Raw genomic sequence first — 27,147 nt, forward strand, 5'->3', positions numbered from 1 at the left:
TATGCATATCAAATCATTCTGTTATACACTTTAATTATGTACAATTTTTATCTCAATTACAGTTCTGTAAAGCTGGAGGGGAAAAAAACTATTAAATGGATCTTAACTGACCAGGAGTTTTTGCGAGGGTCTGCCCTGAAGCAAGGTGCAAAAGGAGGGCAAAACCTCACCGAGAAGCTAAAGTTACTAAAGTTATTACCTAGGTGAGCTTACAGGTTGTATCAGGAGAGCCCATGACACCTATGACACACTGTAGAGAAGTGGCCAAGGAGAACAGTGGTTTCAGATTCAAATCTTGGCTCTGCTGCTTATTTTTACTAAACCTCGCTTTTCTCATCTATGAAATGGACTCGAGAGCAGCCAGCCTCTGGAGTTTTGTGAAAATCGAATGAGTTTCTCTGTATAAAGCAGGTGGCGGGTTGCCTGGCCCGCTGTGAGTGCCTGGAAAAGGTTAGTTGTTACGATCATGATAATGTTTGGAACTTTATAATTTGAGGGAGATAAACGAAGATTTTTAAAAGAAACAGGGCAAATGGGAAAGGACCAGTTAGTGAAGGTATTTGTTCATCAATTCTAGGAGCCCATTTTCTAAGAGCAAAGTCAACCATCAGGGCAAGGCTGCTTTCAGGCCAGAAGGTGTCCAGGCGGAACTCAGAAGACTGAGTGCCGGGTACCTTGGGCAACTCTTGGTACTCCCATCTCTACTGTAACTCTGCTTGGACCCAGGCGGTAACTCTGGCCTGAGAAGGGTACATTCATCAAGGTCTCAGACCCCTAAGAGAGAAGGTTTGGGCCATGTCAGCCCCCAAGACACCTGCAGAGGTGACAGGTGAGGGTGGGAGGAATTTAGAATGGAGAGAGGAGGAGGCAGAGGGGGAGCACTAATTGCAACTTGGACACCAACTGTGGCAAAGGAGGTTCATCCCACTACCCTCCCTCTGCTAAGTGTCCCCCGGGGAAAAGTGGCCTAAAGAATCCATGGAGGAAGAGCTCACCATACGTGTGTGGGGAAGTGGATCTGTGTGGCACAAAGCTTAGGCTGTGGGACGCGTGATAATGCACAACTCAACTTTCCTGTGGTGGGAGCAAAACGGACTAACTCTCCCAGCTGCTGCCCCTCCCAAACCATCACCAGGTTTGTTCTGTGGATGAAGAATGTCACCTGCCATATTAGTAAACAAAGGATGTTGTGCCCATCAGGCCATCAACAACTGCAGCCACCCTGACTGTGCACTCTGAAGGGATTCAGGATTGGGGTGGGGAGAACAGGATACTGGCCCTAATAGTTAAGGTGCGTATCAAAGGAATGATTTCAAGGAGCTCAGACTCTTGCATCTTCCCATACATAGAAAAGTACTAAATTCATTAAATTGAGATGTCTGCTTTTGCTTTAATTAACAGTAATAGTTTGATGTACCGACTACCTGGATTTGGGGGCAAAAACTCCTATGTAAATACTGGCTTCTCCCTTAGCTCTTTGGAGCAGTCCCTCAGAGCTCTCTGAGAGGCTGTCTCCTGGGCTTATGTCCTCAGCGTATCTGCCAAATACAAATATAATTCTCAATATTTAGGTTGTGTACTTGTTTTCAGTGCCCAACACAAAGGCTACACTTATACAGGCTGCTCTTAGCCAATGATTAAGCATAGCAGGGGTATCAAAACTTCCTAGTAAAGGAAACCCTCCTACACTGGTTGGTGGGAATGTAATTTGGTGCAGCCACTATGGAAAACAGTGTGGAAATTCCTTAAAAAACTAAAAACAGACTTACCATATGATCCAGCAATCCCACTCCTGGGCATATATCCAGAGTAAACTCCAATTCAAAAAGATACATGCACCCCAGTGTTCTTAGCAGCACTGTTTACAGTACCAAGACATGGAAGACCTAAATGTCTATCAACAGGTAACTGGATAAAGAAGTTGTGGTAGATATATACAATGGAATACTACTCAGTCATAAAAAAGAATGAAATAATGCCATTTGCAGCAACGTGGATGGACCTAGAGATGATCATACTAAGTGAAGTCATATATCACTTATACGTGGAATCTAAAATATGATACAAATGAACTTATTTACAAAACAGTGACTCACAGACATAAAAAACAAACTTAAAAATGGTTACCAAAGGGGAAAGGTGGGAGAGATAAATTAGGAGTTTGGGATAGCAGATATAAACTACTATATATAAAATAGATAAACAACAAGGACCTACTGTATAGCACAGGGAACTATATTCAATATCTTGTAATAACCTATCATGAAAAAGAGTATGTACATATACATATGACGGAATCACTATGCTGTACCTCAGAAACTAACACAACATTATATATGAACTATACTTCAATTAAAAAAACAAAAACTTTCTTGGCACTTTGCTGTAGTCTGAGACTAATCCTACCCGCTTCCTTCTTCCTTCCCTCCTTTCTTCCACAGGTCTCAGAACTGCATCAGAGTTGGAAGGTCCTGATTTCTCCTGCTCCCTTCTCAGTAAATCTCTTATACACCGAATCCCGCCTTGGCACCTGCTTCTCAGAAGATCCAAACGAACGCATTAACCAATATCTTGCAAACAATTCTTCTCCTTGGTAGGAACCCTAGAGAAACCTGAGCAGGTACACCAGGAGATTGAATGAGGGTGTTCATGAGTGCAGCAGTTCAAAAACGGAAAAAACGTTCTGGCTTCATTTATTGTGATTTTACTCTCTCACCCATGGAAACAATCTAACAACTTGATATAAAAGAAATGGAGGGGAAAAAAAACCCAGTTCTCTAGACATTTCTGCTGAAATAATAAAGCTGGGGCTGTCACTAAAATGTCAATAACAGAATAAAGGAATGATAAAACTGTTATGGTGGAGATGTTCTTTTTAGAGGGATATAGTCTAAAAGTTTTTGCAGTTTGCACGTAGAAATTTTTGTCTAAGAACAAGTGAACGGTGGAGAAGCCACATTTATTCAAATGTGATGTTTTTCATTTTTTAATGAGAACAGGAGGAGTTCTACTTGAGGTAATAAACAACGGAGGGGTGGGGGGATGGCAAAAGCCTGGCAACAAACTCAAATGTCCATCAACATTAGGGTGGATAAATGCATGATGGTACTATCCCACAATCGAATGTAAGCCCACTCTCCTTCAGCTGCAGCCCCAAAATTCAAAACTCAATGAGCGTTATCTTACAGAGTTTCAGCAAACTCATTTTGTGGCAAAAACTGACCTGGATTGCCATGTGGCTATTTTAAAATACGCATTTATCTCATTTCATATGAATATGCATATATTTTCTTGCCAAAATGTTAGGTAGTTAGATTAAGTGGGCACACCGGGCAGATGGATGGAGGAGAGGGAGGATGGTCTGAAAGTTGATGTCATGCCTGCCTCCAGCATAAAGGGACTTTACTTCTAAATGAATGTCAGCAAGAAACCGGTTACAACCCGACAGCCATGACCGCGCAGTAGCAGAAAGGACTTAACCAGACGCGACCCAGTGTTCATAGTATTGTAATTAACTTTGCAGTTAGGCAACCCCCACCATAGGTTTTTCCTGTGTGCACCGTGGGTAAGGACATGCGCAAAGGGGTCACAGAGAACAAGTCTGTTTCCCACGTATTGAACTGCAGGAATTTGAAGACAATGATTGTGTGGCTCACCTAATACCAAATCTCTTCAATTCATTTATTGTTATTGATTTGCTGGGAAATGATAGGTTTTCTTTACGAGGCTTGGAGTCTGATGAGAGTGTGTGGACTCCGTGGCAGGTCAGGGTTGGGGGAGATGGAGCCCACCACGGGAGGGGAACCAGGGCAGTGCTGTCAGGATTCCCAGACCTGGCCACCCTGAAATAAGAGTGACTCTGACACTGCTGAGACTCAGGGCTCCAGGGCCAGAGGGGACAGCCGAAGGGTTGGACTTTTGCCCTCCTCTTGTATCTAATTAGGAGGTCAGGGATTGAGTCCCAGGAGACACTGCATGTGAAAAGCCCACAGCTCCTCCTGGCTCCTGTTCCTGAGGACAGATCGCTCCAGCCCTGAGTCTTTAGTCTGTGCTGCTGTTATGGGGAAGGAAGAAAACTGAGATTCTAGCAAGTCCTCTTGAGGAGAAGAAGGGTAGGCAAACCAAGTAGGTGAGGCAGACTCAACACCTGGTGATGGTGACAAGATCTGAGGATGCTCAGAATATCCAGGTAAGACCTGAGTGGTAGCGATGGGAGACACTGGTGTACACACACACACACACACACACACCCCTCCTCCCCTATTCCTTTCTCCTTTCCTCCCTTTCCTTACTCTCAGCCAAATACAGCCTGGCTCTCTTAACCAGCATGAGGAGCACTTGATTTAACAGTCATAAACTTCCTGAGAGTCCAGGCTGAAGTCACTGCAGATCGGTGGTCCCCAAGTCCCAGAGGTCAAGACATGACTGCAGTAACAGTGCTCAGGACCCCTGCATTCTGCCTGGACAATTCACTCCCTGCCCACTCGATCTCCAGTGGCTTTCAGAATCATTCTGTGCCACCACCCAAGGAGAGTCACAATCTCTACAACAATTGATGGTTCAGCAAACCTTGTCATCTTTTTAACTTGAGTCTCAGAATGATTTCAGGTAGATTTATTGAGGCTCATTTTACAATTGGGGTTCCGAGAAGTTAAATGCTTTGAGCAAGATGGTACAGCTGGGACTCAGACCTGGGTCTGCACACGTTCAAGTGGATGCTTTGTCATGGGTACACTAGGTCAGAGCCATTGCCACCCAAGGGTCAGGGGGAGGACACCGGTGACAATGGCACTTACAAGTCTACATATGAAACTTGACAGTTTTCAAAGCCCAACTTCCCACAGACCGTGACCAAGAAAAAATGTAGTTTGCCCAGTGTGCCCAGAACTGAGGGAGTTTCCTGGAAGTGAGACATTCCATTTTGATGCAGGAAAGTCCTGGGCAAACACAGAGGACTAGTTGGTTACCCCAGAAAGTACCCTCCTTTGTTAATTCAACAGAACACGGTAATATCCGGGAAAGCTAGCATTCGATGAGCCTTTGCTATAAGCCAGTCATTGCTCTAGTTCTGTACAATCCTTGTCTAATTTAGTCCTTAAAACATTATGAGTTAGGTATTGTTAATTATCCTCTTTGAGCACATGCAGAAATCGAGGCCAGAAAAGTCTGAGAAGACTTGTTCAAGGTTATAGCCCACAAGGGGGGCTGGTGGCAAATGAAGGTCTGTCAGCCCCAGAGCCGGTGTGTTTTATCACCACATCAGAGACCACAGCGTTAGCCTGGCTGGCACTGCCTGTTAGTGTGTTCATCTTCCCACACCCTCCAAACGCAGACCCTCTCATTCTGGATTTTGTATCACAGGTCCTGAAAACACTTTTAACTCTTTCTGGCATTTTGATATTTTCAGCAGTCCTCAGTGGTAGGTTTATGCCTACATCTTACAGACAAAGAAGATGAGACTCAGAAATAATAAATAATTTACCCAAAATATAAAAAGCAATGAGGATTTAGAGCTGGGGGACATGTACCCTAACATCTTCCGGTGCATGAGCAACCCCAGGTTCCCCTTCATCTTACTACTGCTTCTAGTAATGCTGGTAACTATTACCACAATTCATTGAAGACCTAGTACGTGCTAGTGCTTTGAAATACGTCACCTCACTGACTGTCTACAGTAAGTATGCAAAGCATGCACCTAATTTATAGATGAGGTAACTGAAGCTCAAAGAGGCTAAGAGGATGTGTAGGTTGCAAAGATAACGCAGCCAGAGAGCATCTCCATCTGGTGCATAAGACACCAAGGCTGACACTCCTAAGGACTGAAGATGCTGGTGATGTTGTTGATGATGAAGATGATGGAGGTGAGGATGGAAAGTTTTGTTTGTAAAATACCTTTGAGTTTATAAAGTAATTTTATCCACATTAGCTCATTTGATGGGTCTGCAAAAGAAAAAGAGGGCAGGATACCCAAGTGCCAGCTATGACCTTTCTACGTAATTAGTATTCCTTTTGTACTCCTCAACGCACACACACACAAAGAGAGAAAAGAATTTAAGAATTTCCCAGTAAATGCATATCCCCAAAATATCTTATTCAAATTTCTCAAACCTATGAAATAGGTAACTTTCTTACTTAAAAAGATAGAAGTGGACCAAGACATAGGATTTTCTTCCCAGCTAATCTCCAGTTCCACTTCACCCAGGAGGTTTACAGGACAACTCAACAGACAGCTAAAATGCAGAGTTAACCCTCAGCCAGCCCCCCATTACCACCGCCCTTAGTTCTCACCTCTGTGCGTGTTTACATGCCCACCAGCAAGAGATGACTGCGCAACTCTGGGAACTTTGCAAAACACACAGATAACAGACAAAAATAACTGGAGTCTACAGATATGTAAGTGATATTTTCCTCCAATTTTTCCACTTCAAATGGAATTAGAAATCAAACCAGCAGCCCTGACTTCCTGCTCCTGGGATTCTCTCAACACCCAGAGCAGCAGCCTCTCCTCTTCGGGCTCTTCCTGGGCGTGTACCTGGTCACCGTGCTGGGGAACCTGCTCATCATCCTGGCCATCGGCTCTGACCCTCGCCTCCACACCCCCATGTACTTCTTCCTGGCCAACCTGTCCTTCACTGACACCTGCTTCTCCTGCACCATTGTCCCCGAGGTCCTGGTAAACGTCCACACACAGCGCTATACCATCTCCTACACGGGGTGCCTCGTGCAGATGTACTTCTTCATGGCATTGGCCCTGCTGGATGACTTCCTGTTGGCCGTGATGGCATATGACCGCTACGTGGCCATCTGCCTTCCTCTCCACTACGCCACGATCATGTGTCCCCAGCGCTGCCTGCTGCTGGTTGCGGCATCCTGGCTCTGCTCCCACCTCCTGGCCTTCTCACTCACTCTCCTTATGTCTCGGTTTTCCTTCTGTGCCTCCCATTCCATCCCGCACTTCTTCTGTGATCTCCTCCCACTCCTCAAACGTGCCTGCTCAGACACTCACATCTTTCAGACCATGATGTTTGCAGAAGCAGCCCTCTCGGGTGTGGTCCCTCTCACCTGTGTCCTGGTCTCTTATGCCCACATCATCCACACCATCCTCAGGGTCTCCTCTGCTGGGGGGAGGCAGAAAGTCTTCTCTACCTGTGGCTCTCACCTGACAGTGGTCACACTCTTCTATGGAACTGTCTTTCTGGTATATTTCCAGCCCTCATCCTCGTACTCAGCAGACACTGGAATGGTGGCATCTGTCATGTACACGATGGTCACCCCCATGCTGAACCCCTTTATCTACAGCCTGAGGAACAGGGACATGAAGGAGGCTTTGTGGAGACTCCTTGGCTGGGGAAGATGTTCCGCCCCATAACGAGTCCTTCCCCAGAGGAGAGGCCCAGACTTCTCAACGTGCCTTCTGCCCTGGATTTGTCCATCATAAATTTGAAAGAGTCACATTCGAAACAGGATGGAGGCTTAGCGTTCCTCGCAGTTGCAAGAAAATGAAGGCTCAGACTTTGCAGGACTGCAATGGGGCAACTGGTCAAGGACAGAACTGCAGTCTGGAGAGAGGGAGTGACATCAGTCCCTACAGGGTGAACTGATGTGTGAGTCTTTGTATCCAGGCAGATCCAGTCCAGGGTTGGGAACATCAAAAATGCCAGCAAACACTTGGCTTCTAGGAGGAAGCCCAACAGGCGGACAGTGTAGGGCTATAAATCCTTCCCTGATAACAGAAAATTCTGGCGAGACTAGGGAAGTCAGGACCTCGGTCAAGTCACTGGGCTTCAGGGGCCAATTCTGACCCTGCCTTAGAGGAAACTCACTCATGGGCACTGATCTCAACATGGAGAATATGACACCAAGTAGGCAGAATCTGTGTGTGGCCTGAGAGGGCAAGAATATTCTAGAAAAGGAAGCGAGGCACAGAAAGATTAAGAGATTTGTCCTTAATATACATCTGGGCTTAGATCTTTGGTACGTGGGTTTTTTTTCATTTGTTAGCCCATTGACCAGTCTTTATTCTTTATTTTTTAAACCTTAGTTTACTTTTTTCTCCAACTGAAAATCATTTGTGTCATTACAGGAAATGTCTAAAATAGAAAGTTTTTCAAATTCCTTCTTGAAAGGAACCACTGTGAAGACTTTTCACAAATTCTTGCAGTCCTTTTCTTGTGTTTTATATTGTTAAGACGGTAATTTTTCACATAATCTTGTAACCTGAATGTTTTCCTCATTCTTATTACCACATTTTTATAAACATTCTCATAATTAATATTATAGCAGAAGCAGCTGCTGTGTTTGTGTACAATCTTCTTCCATTCGGGGTAATTAGATCTTCCTAATTATTCTTAATTTTATAAATAATAATGCAATGAAGGTCACTGTGAATAAACCATATATATAGGGTTTCCCACGTCCTTACAATAAATTTTAAGAAGTGGATTTGCTGGGTGGAACATTTTTGGGGCTCATGACACATGTTGCCAAAATAGTTTACAAAACTGTTAATGATTTACATCCCAAGTGATGGTTCTGTGAAAGTATTCTTTTCTCTGCATCCTTGGTGTTCCAATTTTTGACTTGATTGTTACAAAAGTAATAAGCAAAAATGATACTTCTTTTCTTTTGTTTGAATTTTTTGCTTACTAGTTATTTTCTAAAGTCTGTAAATATATTTTATTTATTCTGCTTAATATTTCTCTGTCATTTGACTATTTTAAAGACTTGTGTGCATCCTTTTTATATGAAAAGTTATATTTAAACTTTACACCTTGCTACTCTTAGTGCAGACTTTTCCCAATCACCTTTTCATCCTTCAGTTTTCTTTTTGATTTTTTTTGACATAAATGGGTTTTCAATTTGCATATATGGAACCAATAAAAAATTCCTCCTTGTGACTCTTCTGCTAGTGTTATCATTGGAAAATCCTCTGTGTAGAGTTCATGTAAATAATAAATTGGGGTTTTTTTTATTTCAGTATAATGTGCTGTTTTTTCATAACAATTTTACTGACATATAATTCATACATCATAAAATTCATTTTAAAGTATATAATTCAGTGGTCTTGAGTAGGCGGTGTGTTTTTGTAATTGAAACACTATATAACTTTCAGAATGATATTGAATATGGAAATGGCTCTCTCCCTCACATCTCTCACGCTCTACAAGAGTGTTCCTCTCCATCTCATGTCTCATAATTATTTTAAAAATAGAATGCTATGTCTGAACTCTCACTCATATATACCATACACATTTACCCTCAGGGCCTTTTTTTCTAATATATTTTCCCCTCTGTGGCACCTTTCTCCATTCCAGGCCCACCCAGTTTAAGACCCATGCCATCTGCAAAAATTACCCTCTCACGCCAGCCCACTCTAATCACCTGGACATGATCTGTTTTCTTGCGCGTTTCACTATCCCTTTGCCTAGTCGTCCTACGCCTGCCCTCCTGAGATCAAGCGTGACATAAAGACGGCCGCTCTTGCCACGTCTTTTCAACCTGGTACTAGAGGTTCCAGCCGCCACAATTAAGTCAGAAAAGAAAGTCAAAGGCATCTGGATTGTAAGAAAGAAGTCAAACTATCTCTACTTGCAAATGACAGATGCTGTATATTTTTAAATTCCTAAGAAATCAACCAAAAAAAAAAAAACTACTAGAACTAATAAACCATTTGAATTCACTGCAATCTCTATCAAAATCCCAGCTATCTTTTTTGCAGAAAACGACAAACTGATCCTAAAATTCACATAGAAATGCAAAGGAACCAGAATAACCAATACATTCTTGAAAAAGAAGAGCAAAGTCAGAAGACTTGCACTTCCTGATTTCAAAACTTGCGAAATTGCCATAATTAAGACAATGCTGTACTAGCATGAGGCTAGATACAGAGATCAAAGGAATACAATTGAGCGTCTACAAATAAGCCTTCACACTGATGGGCAGTTTATTTTCAGCAAGGCTGCCAGGGCAATTCAATGGGGAAAGAATAGTGTTGTCAACAAACAGTCCTGTAACCATGGGATATGCAAGGAAGTTGGACCTTGACCTCACACCAGGTACAAAAATTAACCCAAAAGGACCACAGGCCTCCATGTAAGAAGCTGAATCTACAAAATATCTAGAAGAAAGCATGGGAGTAAATTTTTGTGACAGATCAGGCAATGGTTTCTTAGGTATGACACCAAAAGCACAAGCAGTAATAGAAAAAAATCAATAAGTGCATACAACAAAAAAGAAACAGACTGACAGATGCAGAGAACAAACTAGTAGTTACCAGTAGGGAAAGGGAAAGGGATGGGGCCATACAGAGGGAGGGGATTAAGAGGTACAAACTCTCCTGTGTAAAATAAGCTACACAGATACATTGTACAACACAGAGACCATAGCCAATAATCTATGATAACCGTACATGGACAGTAACCTTTAAGAATTGTGAATCACTACATTCCACACTTGTAACTTATATAAATTGTACATCTACTGTACTTCAATATAAAGAAAGGGAAGTAAAAAGAAAAAATGGATAAATGGGAAGACCTCACGTGGGGAGGGTATAGCTCAGTGGGAGAGCACATGCTTAGCACGCACAAGGTTCAGGGTTCAATCCCCAGGACCTCCAATTAAAATAATAAATAAATAAATAAACAAACCTAACTACCCCCCAAAAAAACAAAAACAAAAATACATTTTTTTTAAAAGTGGGAGGACTTCATGAAAATCAAACAGTTTGCACTTCAAAAGACACCATCAAAAATAAAAATAAAAAGTTTGAGAATAGACAACCCACTGAAAGGTCGGAAATATATGCAAATCATATATCTGATAAGGTATTTGTATAAGAATATATACAGAACTCCTACAATTCAACAACAAAAAGACTAATAACCCAACATTAACATGTGCAAAGGATTTAAACAGACATTTCTCCAAATAAAAAAATACAAACGGCCAATTAGCTCATGCAAAATATTCATCCTTCGTCATTAGGGAAATGCAAATCAAAACCACAGTGAGATACCACTTCACTTCCACTAGGATGGTTAATAAAATTGTTTAAGCGGACAATATCAAAATGTTGGCAAGGAGTGAGGGAAAGGTGAACCCTTCTTCACTGGTAGTGAGATTGTAAAGTAATGCAGCCACTTGGGAAAACTTAAGCAGTTTCTCAAAAAGTTAAGCATAGAGTTACCGTATGACCCAGCAATTCCATTTCTAGATATATAACTAAGAAAACACATGTCCACACAAAAGCCTGTACATGAATGTTCATAGCAGCGTAATTCATAATAACCAAAGAACAGAAAAAACCTGAAAACACACAGATGTTGAACATTTTCTGTTAACTATGGCCTCCATTCAGGGCTTACGATAAACAAATGCCAAAACATCATTAGATAGCGGGAAAAAATATATTAGGCAAAATGCTTGTGAAAGATATAGGGGGAGAGGAAAGTCATCCCCCACAAAAGACCCCCCAACTTCTATAAAGCATAGTTCAGCTGTCACGGAGGAGAGGGACAGAAAGCCACCGGCTCGTTTGCAAACTGGCCCCAGCTCATGGAGGGCACGGAGAGACCCAAGAAGGAGGCAGAGCCCTCCAGGCGGGCAGTGATAGTGATAAAAAGCAGGGGACTTACATACAAGGCTTGTCTTGGGGCCACAAGTAGATCTTCACCTTCACAGGCCAGGATCTTAAAAGTTTACGCAGAAGCCTTTGCTGGGTTCAGACTCGCAGACGGTTCAGAGGGTCTGCACAGCACACTGTTCTCTCGATGCTCTCCTGAAAATGGCTCCTACCGTGGGAACCGCGGCCAAGTGTACATTTCAAGGAGAGGAGGGGGTGGGGCGTCTCCAATCACGCAGGTCAATCAGCAGTCACGTCCTCTCCGTGACCTCCTCTAATGGAACTGAACGGGACCCTACGGAGCTTTCCTGGAACAGACTCCCTCCCCACCCCATGTCCTCCACCTGCCTCTTGTTTGTAGAAAAATTTTAGCCTCCTAGGCTTTCCCCAAGTTCCAAAGGTTAAATTTAATCAGAGAAAATGCAGAAATAAAGGAAAACAGTCAAGCTAGACAAAATAATATAGCCATTAAACAAAGTCAAGGACTTAAAGTTCCTCCTTGCAGGCTACAGACAATATTCTGAGCCATATCCTTTGAGCTGTTTTGCAGACACTGAAACCCACACCAGGTGAAAAAAATTAACTGCATGCTGCCCACAAGCATGTAGGCCCCAGACAGGTTGGAACCAGAAGGTTGATGATATTGACTCCTGATTACCTCACCACCAAGCAATCAGAAGACTGTCCACGAGCTGATCATGCACCTTGCAACCTTCTCCCTCATGCTGTCCTTAAAATCCTTCCCCTGAAAGCCTTTGGGTTTTTTGAGCATCACCTACCTGGACCCTTTGTTTGACGCCCTGCAGTAAACACTGCACTTTCATTCACCACAACCCGGCGTCAGTAGATTGGCTTTACTGCGCGTGGGCAAACAGACCCAAGTCTGGTTTGGTAACACCAACACTCCACTGCTTGTGATCAACTCTTAGAATCTTGTGCAATGTGACCCAAGCGGTCAGCAAGAAGTTTCACTAGCGTGACAGTGGCTCATTTGGCAACTCTCTGGCTGCACTGGAGGCAGATATCACACCAACAGTATAGGCAGATGTGAGAGAAAACACAGATTAAGATAATGATCCCCAAGATAAGTAACAAATTTTTCCACCAAAAGCCCCATGATCTAAACCACAGATTTATTAAACCTCCTAGGCTAGGAGATGGATCACTAGGGGCAGTTACTTGTGCCCCCATGTGATTTACCTGCACCCCAACGTTCATAGCAGCACTATTTACAATAGCCAAAACATGGAAACAGCCTAAATGTCCATCAACAGGTGACTGGATAAAGAAGATGTGGTATATTTATACAATGGAATACTACTCAGCCATAAAAACTGACAACATCCATTTGCAGCAACATGGATGCTCCTGGAGAATGTCATTCTAAGTGAAGTAAGCCAGAAAGAGAAAGAAAAATACCATATGCGATCACTCATATGTGGAATCTAAAAAACAAACAAACAAACAAACAAAAACAAAGCATAAATACAGGACAGAAATAGACTCATAGACCGAGAATACAGACTTGTGGTTGCCAGGGGGGTGGAGGGTGGGAAGGGATAGACTGGGATTTCAAAACTGTGGAATAGATAAACAAGATTACACTGTATAGCACAGGGAAATAGACACAACATGTTATGATAACTCACAGAGAAAAAAATGTGACAATGAGTGTGTATATGTCCATGTATGACTGAAAAATTGTGAACACTGGAATTTGACACAACATTGTAAAATGATTATAAATCAATAAAAAATGTTAAAAATAAAATAAAATGATACATTAGTAGACTCGTCAGGTACGAACAGACAGCACCCTGTTTGGATAATGGCACAAGTGTCTCCTTGCAAGGCAGTGTAATATCCAGGACATCCTATTTCAGAGGACAGCTTTTCTCACTAGAGACATTCAGTGTTCAGTAAAGACAAGCTTTGCCAGCTGTCATTTAAGGCTGGTTAGGTGAATTCAGTAAGGGCTTCTATATGTGCTATAATGACCTCCAGGCCAACGGAGGGAACAAAGATGGCAGTGAAATGATTGTACGAGTGGAAAGCACAGCATGTCCGTCTGGCCTCGAGAAGAGGGAAGTTGGCGATTTCCCTTATCATGGGGCAAATTCTCCCCTGTGCCTGGGCACAACCCAGGGTGCGGCAGCCTAATCCCCCAGGTGGAAGCCACAGCCAAAAATCTGTGCCACACAACCACTGGGTCCCATTCAGAGTCACCCAGTAAATATCTGGGTGGTGCGACCAGTGTCAAACAAGTCACTATGCTTTAGTGTAACAGAGTGGTTACTTGCTTCCAGTGATGTCCACCTCATATCCCTGGTGCAGTTTGGTTGGTTCTGTTTTGAGTGATTTTTCTATTCCCAACATAGGAGTGTCCAAGTGCTCAAATGTTCATAACCCAGGGTAAGCCACATGAACCCATCCCAAATCTGAGCATAGCCACCCATGGCTCTGATGGTGGTGTTTTTAGGACCCTTCCAGTCAGCAGTTTGATGGGCTGTCTGTATAGTCTGATTGACAGAAAAAGAATACACATACCCAGTATTATTGATCACATGTACCACAGGCCAGGTGTCCGGATCAGCACAGGTAGTACCAGCCGGATTAAGAATCTAGCCCTACCTTGTTCTTTCTCAGTGTAATGCTTTAGGGCCTTCCAGCCCCCTTCCTGGAGTGGTGGTACCCACCATGGCAATCCTGACCATCTAGAGAGAGACAGCTGCTCACATACCCAACAGCTGGACTGACTCCTTTGCTGGGCATACACACGGGCCCACTGTAGAAAGGTATTTTCATGAGGTGCGCATGTCATGAGCAGACACCACAGGAGCAGCAGAAGTCTAAAGCCAAAAGACAGATTAGTAAGAACTTGTATGGGAAGTTTTTCCTTTCTGTACGGATTACACTTGTGAACTGATCCTTAGATGTTAATGTGGCTGCAGCTTTAGGAACTGGACCTAAATTGTGCACACCATTCATGTTGGCAGAGGGAGATATCACTGTCAGGCATGAGGCAATGAACTGGGAGAGGGGTATAACCAGACCAGGACCCCCACCTTCCCCTCTCTTTAAATGGTGTGTGTTTATTCTAGGTAGAATGCTTTTCCACAGGTCCAGCTTATAGCAGGACAACAGGGTCCCAGTGGAGACTGAGCAGTTCCCCCCAATTTGGGGGTGTCAAGTAACTCACCCATCCCAGTGGGACACCTCATTGTAAATTCCAGCAGCTAATGCCTGTCCGAGGTGTGGTGGGACATGCTATTCTCAGCGGCATAGCTCGCTGATCCATGGTAAGAGTCATTGCTTTTAGGATAAAAAAAAAACAAAAGCAAACAAAAAACCAAAAATATATGCATGGCCTGGAAATTTGCACAATTTGGCGTCAATTGGTCTAGGCTCATTCACACCTCTCTCTCCAACATTCTCTGGGCTCCAGCCCCCTGGCCTTCTTTCAATTCTTCAAATGTGCTGTTTGCTTTCCTACCTCCAGGCCTTTGCACGTGCCTTCAACTCCCACCTGAAGCTCTTTCCCGTGTGTTTTTATTTAGTTAGTTCTGACTCTAACTCCTTGCAAATTCCATGGAAAAGGGACTATGGCTATTTGGTTCATTATTAAGACCTTAGTCTTACAGCCAGGACATAGTAAAGTGCAACAAATATTCGTTAGGTCAGCGATAAGACACACCACACAATAAGGTGACTCCAGGTTACTCCCATCCCATAGCCATCCACTCTCCGCAGGCTGAGCTATGCAGCCGTGCCTGCAGGCCCAGCCCCTTTCCCATCTCTTAGGAGGCGGATCTCAGTCCTAGATGGACATTTCAATCTTGGAAGCTTTTAAACATCACCTATGCCTGGACCCACCCCAGGAATTGTGATCTGATTTCCCGAGTGCTGCCTTCATGCGCAGCCCCAGCCTCAGGTTGCTTCCAGTCCGGTTCAGCATCAGACACAATCATGTTTCCTCATCTGCCTTGGATTCGTGTTCTTATATGTGCATCTCCAAGACGCACAGAGGAAAAGAATGGCTCCACCATGGGGGCTGCAAGACTTCTCGCTGGAGGTGAGAGTGGAGCTGATTCTGTAACAAAAAGGAAGAGTTTTCTAGATAGAAAAGAAAGAGGCTGGACATTCTAGGCAAGAGGAGCAACATGAACGGTTAGGAGACCCACAGAAAGAATCTGTGTTTGTGTAGAAGATCATAAAGCGCAGTAGCAATACTGAGTCCCAGAGACTGGATGGGGACAGTGAGCCCAAGGGACTCCTCTGAGCAAGTACGACTGTCTTCCCCGCACAGAGCCTGGGGACACACTCAGCCAAACTTTTCCAGCCTCCCCAAGGCAGCGAAGAGCAAGTCAGCCCTGGCACTCCCCTGCCACCAGCTGCCATGGGGTCCCCAAAGGATGTGAGAGGGAGTCTCCACGGAGTCCAGGACAGCAGAGGGGGGAAGAGGAGTCAGCAGTCAAACAGAAAGAGGCCATTCCTTTGGGGCTGAAGAAGGATATAAGCCTCCCCGTTCCTGCCTCTGAGGTGGGGCGTGTCCCTGCTGCGTCCCCTCCCGGGCTCCCCCAAAGGCTGGCCTGAAGGCGCTCTGTCGGAGGAACTCCCACCCACCTGCACCTTCTAGGTATGTCCTTCCAGCCCGATAACCACGCACCATCGTGGTGACAGCGGCTGGTGTCTGGACCAAGATATATCAAACGTCTGTGTGCTGAGGAGGAATGAGTTAAGAACTGGGGCATGTTAGAAAGTGGGAAAGCCGCATCTTGAGACATGCCAGGAGGCCATCGTCATCAGACTTAAATATGTCCATGAGCAGAGTGGGGCCTCAAGAGAGAGGATGAGTCAAAACGAAGAGCTCAGCAGAGAGGAAGGAGCTAGCAGGAGGAGGCTGAGAGAACCTCCCAGAAAGCGAGACTCTCAAGCTGACAGAGCTGAGAATGCTGTCCAGTAGGACCTCGGCTCTTGCTCCTCCAAGCATGGCACCCAAACCAGCAGCGTTAGCCTCCCCCAGGAGTTGGTTAGAAATGCAGGACCTCAGGCCCCTCCCCAGACATTCTGAGGCAGAACCTGCATTTAACAAGGTCCCTAGGTGATTGCTATGTGCATTTAAGATTGAGAAGCTCTGATGCTCAGGGGTCCCAAATCAAGCTTCACATCTGAATCACCTAGAACTTTTTTTTTTGCAAGTACAGACTTCTGAGCCCTGCTCTAGATCAGTTGAATCAGAATTCCTGGGCACTGTGTCATATATCTTTTCACAGAGTTCCAGCAGTAATTCCAATGACAGAAGCCCAGAGTAGACAAGGAACCCCTGATCTGGTCCAATCGGCTTTATCTAAAGATGAGAGGACTGAGGCAAGACAGTGACAACGACTAACCTGGTAATCTGTTAAGAGACCTAATTAAGGTCTCTGCCTAGAAACAAAGAAAATTGAATTTGGAGCCATCTGAGTTCAAGCCCCAACTTTATACCTTCATAGGTATACCTTCTTGTCTCTTTCCTTCTTTGGAAATCCATTTTCTTACCTTCAAGGGAAAAAATAAAAAGTATATTCCTGAATGTCAGGATTATTCCTCATGGGCAGGAAGGCAACAGAGAGAAGTTAATGAAGAACTGACTCTATTTTTTGTACATTTGCACACACACATACTCACACATACTCATACACACACACACACACACACACACACACACTCTGTAGTAACTGCTTAACTGAAGTTTTGGGATCCTTGCACCCCCAAATTTCAAAACAATTTAAAAGCCTTGATGTCTCATTGTCCCCATTTTACAGATGAAGAAATGGAGAGGCACTGTAAGCAGCTCTGCTCCTCCCTTTGTGAAGGTGAGTAGCGTTTGTTTTCCATGTGGATGAAGAGAAGTACACAAGGGGTTTGCCACCGGCTGGGTTCTGGATGCAGAAGTTCAGGGGACAAGCTGGCTTTATTCATGGAGAACATGTAGTTGGGAGGGGCTTCTACCCCTGGGGGCTGTCTGGCCTCTACCAGTCACCCCACCAAGGAGGAGGGGAAGATGCCTAAAACTCTGTACCCCTAAGGAGAGAGGGAAGAATTAGGCACAAACCCAAATGCTCAGTTACGTGAAGGAGAACATGACTTAGGTCATTATAAATCGATGGATGTAATAGGGCTCTTATACAGACAGTCCAGTAAGTGGAGCTCCAGAATAAGAAGCTGAATGATTGACTGTCCAGATAAAGCTTCCTAGAAAAAAAATAAATGACCCCTGAGCTGAGCCTTAACAGACAAGAAGGATCAGCTCTGGATATGGAGATGAGGTAAAGGTGATACAGTCCTTTGAAATGTCCTAGGGACCTCATTTCTGGTTGGAGCAACCAGCAGTACCTTTTATATACATAGACATAAAAACATACATTATTGTTTTGTGTTTTTTCTTCAGTCTCTATTTTTTTCAAAAGTTATGCTTTTAATCTCAATATGTTTTTAGGATTTCTCCACAATGATACATGTAAGTTGGATCCATCCCTGTTTAACTCTCTTGAGTCTATTGACAAACATTGAGGTTCGGGTAATGTGTAGCCATTACAAACAGTCCAGGAGTGCGTGCACCCTTGTGCACATCTCCTTGTGTACATGTGTGAGACTTTTCTAAACACTAAAAAGTGGAATTACTAGGTGTATGGAATGAAAGTTTGTGTGTTTCCCCCCACCACCACCAAATTCATATGTCAAAGCCCTAACCCCAGTGTATTTGGAAGTGGGGCCTTTGGGCGGTAATTAGATTTAGATAAGGTCATGAGGGTGGCGTCCTCATGATGGAATTAGCACCCTTATAAGAAGAGACTAGACAACACGCTCTCTATCTCTGTCCACCGTATGAGGAAAAAGCAAGAAGGCAGACATCGGCATGTCTGCAAGTGGGCCCTCATCAGAATCCAGCCATGCTGGTCCCCTGACCTTGGACTCCCCAGCCTCCCGAACTGTAAGAAACAAATGTCTGTGTTGTTTAAGCCACCCAGTCTCCAGTACTTTGTTAGCAGCCCAAGCAGCCTAAGACACTGGGGTTTGCGCAGTTGTGGGTAGTCAGCTGACAAATTGTCCTCCAAATTTCTCAGTTTACATTTCTACCAGCACAACCTCACCAATACATGATATAATCAAAAGTTTTCATCCAAGCTGTGCTTTGTAGGAAGACCTTTGTCATCCTCACCATCCCCAGGTAGGTCCCAAACATCTAAACTGCTCTTAAAGGAAGGAGAAAGAGCACTTACTCAGCTCCAGTGTGCTGCACATTTATTACCTCTTAGAACCCTCCAACGGACATAGGACGTCTCCTCCTTTACAATGGGAAATCGGGCTGAGAGAGGTGAAGTGACCTGCCCGAAGTCATGCACCAGAAAGTGTTGGGACCCGGACTTAAAATCAAGTCTGCATGCTTCATACTTAAAATGTTCATAATCTTTTCACTGTTTCATACATTCAACCAATATTTATTATTGAGAGCTGATTACATACTAGATGCTGGAGGTGCAAAAATGAATCACAGGGCCACACTTAGCATATAGGAGGACTCAGTAAACATTTGCTGCATTGAATCAAGGCCCTCGAAGTCCACAGGAGAGACAGACACATAAAAAATATGTGCAATAGAATGATGTAATGCTGTGGTAGAAATTAAGCTTCAGTGCAGGTGGCACAAAGGAGTAAGCTTAGTTTCCCCTGAGCCGTTTGAGTCACCAGGGAGGGCTTTACATCAGAGGTAGTTTTTGTCAAACACAAAAAGAGGAAATGGGTTCTCGGCAAAGGGAATAAGCAAAAAGACACAAGCGTATGAAGCAACATTGTATTGTCTGGAAATCACAACCACTACTCCTGGTTGCCTGAAAGTTGCTTCCTTCCAGCGTAGAGGCAAGGCATCCAGCTCAATTCATTCAAACTCACTGATCCTTCATTAAATGCCGGCTCTGTGCCAGGCCCGGTGTGAGATGCTTTCCGTGTGTTATCTCATTGAATCCCTGCAGCTTTTTGTCTCATTACACAGATGAGAAAATGGAGGCTCAGAGAGGAGAAGAGTCCAGGCCTGGGAGACATCCAAATCTTCTGTTCTTTCCACCCCTTGCTGTCTCCCCCAGATGCCAGCCACTGCTGCCCTCTCCTTTCCCAGGTCCAGCTCCAGAGGAACAATGTCCTCCCAGCAAACCTCAGGACCCATAGCTAGTTACCCACTGGGTCAGGAGACCCTGCTCATTTCATTGCCTCTTTTTCTCCAGGGGAAACAGGAGAGGAGAATGCATATAGAGTCATGGAGTTTTCCGTCTTTGACCAGACACTATAATCCTATTCATCATTCATTCCTTTAACTAATTCAGGCTGACTTCGGAGATACGGAGATACTTCAGGTTCAGTTCCAGACAAACTCAGTATAGCCAATACAGCAATAGAGTAAGACACACTAATGTTTTGGTTTTCCATGCATGTAAAAGTTATGTTTACACTATACTGTAGCCTATTAAGTGTGCAATAACACTGTGCCTTAAAAATACATACATAACTTAATTTTAAAATATTTTATTGCTAAAAAAATGCTAACCATCATCTAAGCCTTCAGTGAATCATAGTAGTAACATCAGAGATTGCTGATCACAGATCACCAAAACAAGCATGATAATCATGCAATGTTGGAAACATTTCAAGAATTACTGAAATGTGACATAAAAACACAAAGTAAGCAAATACTGTTAGAAAATGGTGCTGTAAAACTTCAATTCGTAAAAACAAACAAAAAAAGCACGCTATCTGCAAAGCCTGATAAAGCAAAGAGCAATAAAATGAGGTATGCCTGTATTTCCTGTATTTACTGAGCACCTACTATGTGCCAAGCAATGTTCCTAGCACCATAGATACAAAACTGAGTAAGACAGGCAAGATTCCTGCCCTCAAGAAGGTTAAACAGTAGTGACTTCTCAGCGTTAGAAACACAGGTTTTGAGAGGTGACATGGCTTGTCCAAGGTCACATGGAAATTTTGTTGCGCAGTTAGGACTGAAACCCAAGTCTACCTGGCTCCCAGTCCACAGCGCTTCCTCCTCCAGGGTGGTCATGACCGTCCCTCACCACCCTCCTGCTTTGTCTCTCCTCAGTCTCTGATCAGCAAGATGACACCAGAGAACTTGACCCGGGCGAGGGTTGCACCTGCTGAATTCATTCTCCTGGGCATCACAGATCGCTGGGACCTGCGTGTGACCCTCTTCTTGACCTTCCTGCCGGTCTACCTGGTGAGCCTGCTGGGAAACGTAGGCATGGTGCTGCTGATCCATGTGGACGCCCAGCTCCACACGCCCATGTACTTCTTCCTGGCCAACCTCTCCCTGCTGGATGCCTGCTGTTCCTCAGCCATCGGCCCCAAGATGCTAGTGGACCTGCTGCTGCCCCACGCCACCATCCCTTACACAGCCTGTGCCCTCCAGATGTTTTTGTTTGCAGGGCTGGCCGATGCCGAGTGCTGCCTATTGGCAGTCATGGCCTATGACCGCTACGTGGCCATCAGAAACCCTCTTGGCTACACAACAGCCATGTCACGGCGTCTATGCCTGGCCTTGCTGGGAGCATCAGGCCTGGGCGGGGCAGTGAGTGCCGTGGTCCACACGACCCTCACCTTCCGCCTAAGCTTCTGCAGGTCCCGGGAGGTCAACAGCTTCTTCTGCGATATCCCACCCCTGCTGGCCATCTCCTGCAGCGACACCAGTCTCAACGAACTCCTCCTCTTCGCCATCTGCGGCTTCATCCAGACAGCCACGGTGCTGGCGATCGCCGTGTCTTATGGGTTCATCGCTGGAGCTGTGATCCGCATGCGCTCGACCGAGGGCTGTTGGCGGGCAGCCTCCACCTGCGGCTCCCACCTCACGGCTGTGGCCATGCTGTACGGGACACTCATTTTCATGTACCTGCGTCCCAGCTCCAGCTACGCCCTGGACAGCGACAAGATGGCATCTGTGTTCTACACCCTCGTCATCCCAGCTCTCAACCCGCTCATCTACAGCCTCCGCAACAAAGAGGTCAAGGAGGCGCTCAGTAGGAGCCGGAGCCGATTCTGCTGTCCCAGGAGGATGCATCAGTGATGGAGGGCACACCGGCGAGGGGAGATGCACTAGTAAGGGGGGAAGCACCAGTGAGGGGTCCCAGGAGGCTGGTTAGGACCGACTATGAAGAGATGAGGAGGGTGATTCCTGGCCCCTGTCACTGTGGGTAAAAATGGATGTTCCTCTGGCTGGATGTCTCTTGTCATTGTTTGAGGGGCTGAAAAGAGGGAGAAAAGGAAGCTAATAGACAGAAAGGCAGGAGCCCAGGGTAATCTAAACTGAGTGCCAGAACCAGGATCAGGTTAATTTGCTGTTAAGCTGCCTTAGGTTCCTCAGTGTTCAAAACATGGAAGTTCCTGGATGTTACCAAGTGCAGTAAGTAGGGGGTTTTGCCACGCATTCTTCTAAGAGGCTGATTCCCAGACACACTGGGTAAGTGTTGAGTTGGCTGCAAGTGTTTCTAGAGCCTTGCTCTTTTAAGGTTCTTCATGACCAGCGAGTCTGCTCCTGGTCTCCTTGACCCCAGGAGAGCACCTTCAGAACCCACTCATGCCAAGGAATGAGACGGAATCTAGTGAGGCAAATATCCCTCCCCATTAGCCTGCATATCCCATCTCTCAGGACAATGGCTAAGAGCACCGAACATATGTGAGCTCTTTCCTAAAATCCCCAAAATCGGGTTAGAATTTGATCAAGGTTAAATTAGTTTGGGGCTGTGATAGAAGTTAGTTAAGAGCCAAAATGATGGTTATGGTTAAACTTGGGTTAGGATTAGGGTTCACATTATGGCTGAGACTAGGTTCAGGGTCAGGGAAGAGCCAGGGTTAGGTTCAGAATTTTAAAGCAATTGGACAAATTTAGAATTTAACTAAAAGTATGTAAATGTTACAATATGGATTGATTTTAATCAATGGTAGATTTGGGATACATTTTGGAGTCAGAGTTCGGATAAATTTGAGTTCTTCTTAGAAATATTTTAGGCTTAGTGTAAGAGGGCAGGACTAAGTAAGATTAGAACTCAGGTTTCATTTTATTGCTAGATTGGATCTGAGCTGGAGTTTCATTCACACTAGAGCTCTGTTAGATGGCAGTTAAGGTGGTGCGTGGATGGCATTTGTGGTAAGTTTAAGTCACAGCCTAGGTGTCACTGCAGTTAGCCTGAGTTCAGAACTAGATGAGAATTCGGCATAGGAAGAGTATTTTGAGTATCAAATCAACGTGCTTTGGGTCATTTTAATTTAAGACTTATTTAAAGGTATGGATAATGGTTAATGTTTCTTAAAGCTTGAGAGTAGAAGTTGACTCTTGGTGGCTTTAAGTTTCACTGAGAGTCATGAGCTTGCTGAGATCAGCATGTGGTCAGGCAGGGCAGACTGCTTTGTGTTAAGGTCACAACATCCAGAGGCAGGGTGGGGGTTAGGGGAGGGGATGCCATTAACCTCTGGGGCAAAGGTGACCACAGTGCTCCAAGCCTCGGGTCATGCTGGACTCTTCAGATCCAGTACCTTTGGGATTTTTGGCCACCCAGAATTGACAATTTTGACAGATTTTCTTTGTCTCCCTGACTCAGTTACACATGAGCAAGGCCCAAGGCACTGCCTTCTGCCTGGGGAGCCCCTTCATGCAAGAACAGGACAGGAGCTATGGTGGGTGCTTCCAAGGAGAGGTGGGGCATGACCAGAGTAGCTGCCAGCTCCTGCCTGATTGCCCTTCCAGTTCCCCCTGATTGTGGCTGAGATGAGGCCAGAGGCGGCAAGCTGTGAGATCCAAACAATGTCATTGTCATTCCCTAATAGGCTCCCCATAGAGTCTCTTCCTTCGGCCCCAGCCCTCACCCCTCCAACTTCCTTTCAAGGAGAAATCAGCCACTGGGTGCTTGGACTACAGGAAGACCAGAGGTTCGTCCTGGCTCCCTGGGGAGGTGATGCCCCTTGTGACCAGGACCAGGTCCCTCCTTAGTAACTACGGTCTTCTTGGAGGTCCCTGACTAATGGAGAGAGGGATGTGGACTATAACTGGTTCCTCAAATCTTAGAGAATTTTATAGGTTTCTAACAGGGTCACCAAGTTGTCCTGGTTTGCCCAGAATGGTCCTAGTTTTTAAAACTCTAAGTTCCATGTCCAAAGCACCTCCTCAGTCCTGGACAGACCAGGATGGTTGGTCACCCTGGTTCCTGATGACCAGCATGTTAAGAGCAGAGGGTACCATATCCCAAACTCAGCAGATTTTGACAAAGTCTTAAATGAATTAATACCCCTTCTCCCATCCCAAGGTTGTATTGTCCTTTCCCAGTTCTTACCTCCCATCACCGTAACAATTCACGTGCCATGACAACAGCTGGAGACATTTTCAGAAGATTTGGCAACCGTGGGACTGAGAATGGGAGGTTTGCCCCCAATTCAATGACATTTATACTCAAAGACCTCCTCTGTGATCTTTTCTTCCTTTTACGGGTTCTTGGGCTCCCATGACACACAGTTCTCACCACGATCAAGGGCAAGTTTCCAGAGGCATGTGGCCCCTTCCATCATCTTGGCCCCACGGGATATCCACAGGTCCTTGCACATGTTTAGCATCCGTGGAGCAGCCAGATCGATAATCACGTAAATCCTGCACATCAACTGAAGGAAACGTGATGTTTCAGGCTGCTGGGCTGCGCCTGCTTGATAGATAAGAAAACAAACAAGAGGGAAGGGGAGGCACTGGCAGACAATAACAGAGTCCAATCGGGAGCACAGAGGAAGAGAAACAGGAAAGCTCCCAGTTCTGATACAGTACTTCCCTTTTAAGCCTCCTTCAACACCGTCTACTAAGACAAGCAATCAGGACAAAAGCAGGTTTGGGGTGGGGAGGACTGAGAGTCTGACTTATTGCACAAAATCAGTTGCCTGGCTGCACGGGTGGGCACTGAGGGAAGGGGCACTCCAGCAGGGGGAACGAGCTTACACAAGGGCACGGGGGTCAGGTGAGCTCAGCGCACACAGGAGACGCTAAGGAGACAATTTAACTGGCTAGGGGTGGGTGTGTTGGGAAAGAAGAGGAGGACGTTTGCAGACCGAAGATCTGGGAGTGGGAAGGACACCCCGTGAGTTGGGTGTCAGGTAGGGGAAGCTGGACTTTATTCAATAGGCAAGAGGGGGAATCGTTGGACGTTCATGCGTTCAAAATCCCCTTTCACGGCTGTTCTCACGCTGAGTCGGAAGGCAAAGCCGTTCCCCTCTGGGATACTCCAAACAGGCAGAGTTCCCTCGTGCCACAGCACATACACACACAGCAACACATAGCCCCTCCAACACACACACCCACTCCCCTGTCGGAAACCTTCGTGCACAAAGAAACGCATTCAGACTGGCCATCCACACAAACACAGACACACACTCAGGCTCATGGATGCGTTTTGTTTGACAGAGACAAGCTCACTTTCTCCACACCCAGGCATACAATCACACACACACACACACACACGGAGGCACACGTATGGCCACCATCCCCAGAGCCACAATCCCTACACGTCCTACAAGAAGCCTTGGTGACAGCTGAGGGGACAAGACGCTTGGCTCCAGAAACTACTGCTAAAAATCCCGGGTTTGGGGTTCAGGAGTCAGCTCTGGCTTCACAAGGCAGGGCCTGGGGAGCTGCAGCTTCACCCTGCATGAGGCTCCTGAGGGTCCCCCGAGGGGGAGGTGGCACCAACCACCCCCAGCCCCATTGAACTGGGCTCTAGAGAGGCAAAATAACAAGCCCCAAAGCCCGGCCGCCTCCCGCCCCGGGGACGAGGGCCGGGGGAAGGGTGTCATCTCTGGGAGAAGCTAAGGTGCTCCCGAGGCCCCAAGCCCCATAAGTGTGGCCAATAACTCCCTCCCCAGACTCTCTGGTGATGGGCTGCACCTGGTCCCTGCTGCGGCTCCCTCCTGCCACGTGGAGAGGCCAGAGGGTACACCTGGGGCAAAGAGCTGGGCAGGAGAGTCCGCACATGTGTCTTCTTGAATGTGAGAGCCAGTGCTATCTGTGTGAAGCTGTGACTGTGCATTACCATCTCTGCACGATGGTGTCATTGTCAGGGTGGGGGAGGCAGTGTGTATATGGACGTGCCCCTCCAAGACGCCACATCTCTGCTGTGACCCAGCACGAGCCTACGTGAGTGTGGCCACGAGCGTGAAGTTGCAAGGTTGTGGGCCCCTGGGGCTGGGCGTGAAGGTGTGATTGTGTGATCAGTGAGGGCACTGGGCGTGACTGGATGTGCACAGTCAGGCACTGGTGCAGTCCTTACACAGACCAGGTGGCCAATGAAAGTGTGAAAATGCGTCGTGGGTCCCAGGAGCTGTACGTGTTGCCCCTCCATGAACAGGGGCCTGTGACTGATGGTCACCCTCTGGCCTCGGTGCTATTTTGTGACTGCCTTTGACCACCTGTTTCTGTGTATGATGATCTGGGTCTGTGGGTCTTGTGGTCGTGCTTGCCTGCTCACTTAGATGTGACGTGTGTGCTGGTCCACCTTTCTGTATATGACTGATCACGCCTGTGTATTTACAGAGAACAGCTTGAGGCTGCACGTGTCTGCACGCCTGCTTGTGATTGATTACAGATGACTGTTTCTGCAAAAAAAATCTCAGTATATTTGCTTTTTTTTAATTGAAGTACAGTCAGTTTACAACATTATGTCAGTTTCTGGTGTACAGCACAATGCTTCAGTCATACATGAATATACATATATTCGTTTTCATATTCTTAGCTCAGTGTATTTGAATGTTTATTGAGACCAACTTAAACGCAGGTCACAGTAGGTCCAGTTTGAAAAAAAAAAAAAGAGCGATTTTACAAGCAGGCATTCCCACTTTCTTCTATCCACTCACTGTGATCCTCTTACCTTCCTGGGTGGTGAGATGTGATTGGGAAGGTGAGAAAAATTGTTCTAACAGGGAGCCAAAGCCAGAAGATTCTTCTTACCCAATGGAGGAGGAAAAGGATGACCCTAGGGTAGAAGGGGTCTTTTATTTTATTTGGGAAAGATGTGGAAAGAAATTAAGAGATCGTTCCCTTGCAGGACTGGCCTCAGCAGAGTCTTCAGGAAGCCTGTGTCCTCAAACCCCCCTCCTTTTAAGACCCCCTCTTGGAGAATCATCCAAGATTTCTGCAATGAGATTCAGACAGGAAAACATGAAGGCGTTGAAACCAGTCGCCTCTTCCCTAAGAGTTAAATCTCTGCACCTGGCAGGTGTACCCATCTGTCTGTGTGATTTTCTCACAAAGGCCTGTGCATTTGCTTGTTGCTGTAAGTGTGTGATTTCATGGGAAGAGCTTTCCAGGGATATGGGAGTCATCCAGGTTCTTTGGTCCCCCCTTTTTTTTTCTGCAAGTCTGAAAATAGCTTTGTTCTTTCCTCACATTTGATTAATATTTGAGTTTAGGATAGAATTTAGGTTCAAACTCTTTTTTTCTTCAGAATTTGATGATA

The 27,147-nt window shown here is 45.6% G+C and overlaps 2 protein-coding genes across 2 annotated transcripts; both read left to right on the forward strand.

Moving 5' to 3' along the window:
- The first annotated feature begins 3,573 nt into the window (after positions 1-3,573).
- LOC102533579 (olfactory receptor 1f45-like) lies at positions 3,574-7,369 on the forward strand. Its single transcript, XM_006205601.2, has 2 exons — positions 3,574-3,599; positions 6,439-7,369. The coding sequence occupies exons 1-2, from the start codon at positions 3,574-3,576 to the stop codon at positions 7,367-7,369; spliced, it is 957 nt and encodes a 318-aa protein (XP_006205663.2).
- A 13,364-nt stretch (positions 7,370-20,733) lies between these two features.
- On the forward strand, positions 20,734-21,731 carry OR5C1 (olfactory receptor family 5 subfamily C member 1). The gene has a single exon (XM_006205540.3). The coding sequence runs from the start codon at positions 20,769-20,771 to the stop codon at positions 21,729-21,731; it is 963 nt and encodes a 320-aa protein (XP_006205602.2). The 5' UTR covers positions 20,734-20,768.
- The last annotated feature ends 5,416 nt before the right edge of the window (positions 21,732-27,147 follow it).

This window comes from Vicugna pacos, chromosome 4, assembly GCF_048564905.1.
Source record: "Vicugna pacos chromosome 4, VicPac4, whole genome shotgun sequence".
In the NCBI taxonomy this organism is placed as follows: domain Eukaryota; kingdom Metazoa; phylum Chordata; class Mammalia; order Artiodactyla; family Camelidae; genus Vicugna; species Vicugna pacos.

Excerpts from the sequence above, each read along its gene's own strand:
- LOC102533579 (XM_006205601.2), top strand. The coding sequence starts at position 3,574 with ATGCGCAAAGGGGTCACAGAGAACAA. Across the intron at positions 3,600-6,438 it reads AAAGGGGTCACAGAGAACAA|AAATCAAACCAGCAGCCCTG; the intron begins GTCTGTTTCCCA and ends AAATGGAATTAG.
- OR5C1 (XM_006205540.3), top strand. The coding sequence starts at position 20,769 with ATGACACCAGAGAACTTGACCCGGGCGAGGGTTGCACCTGCTGAATTC.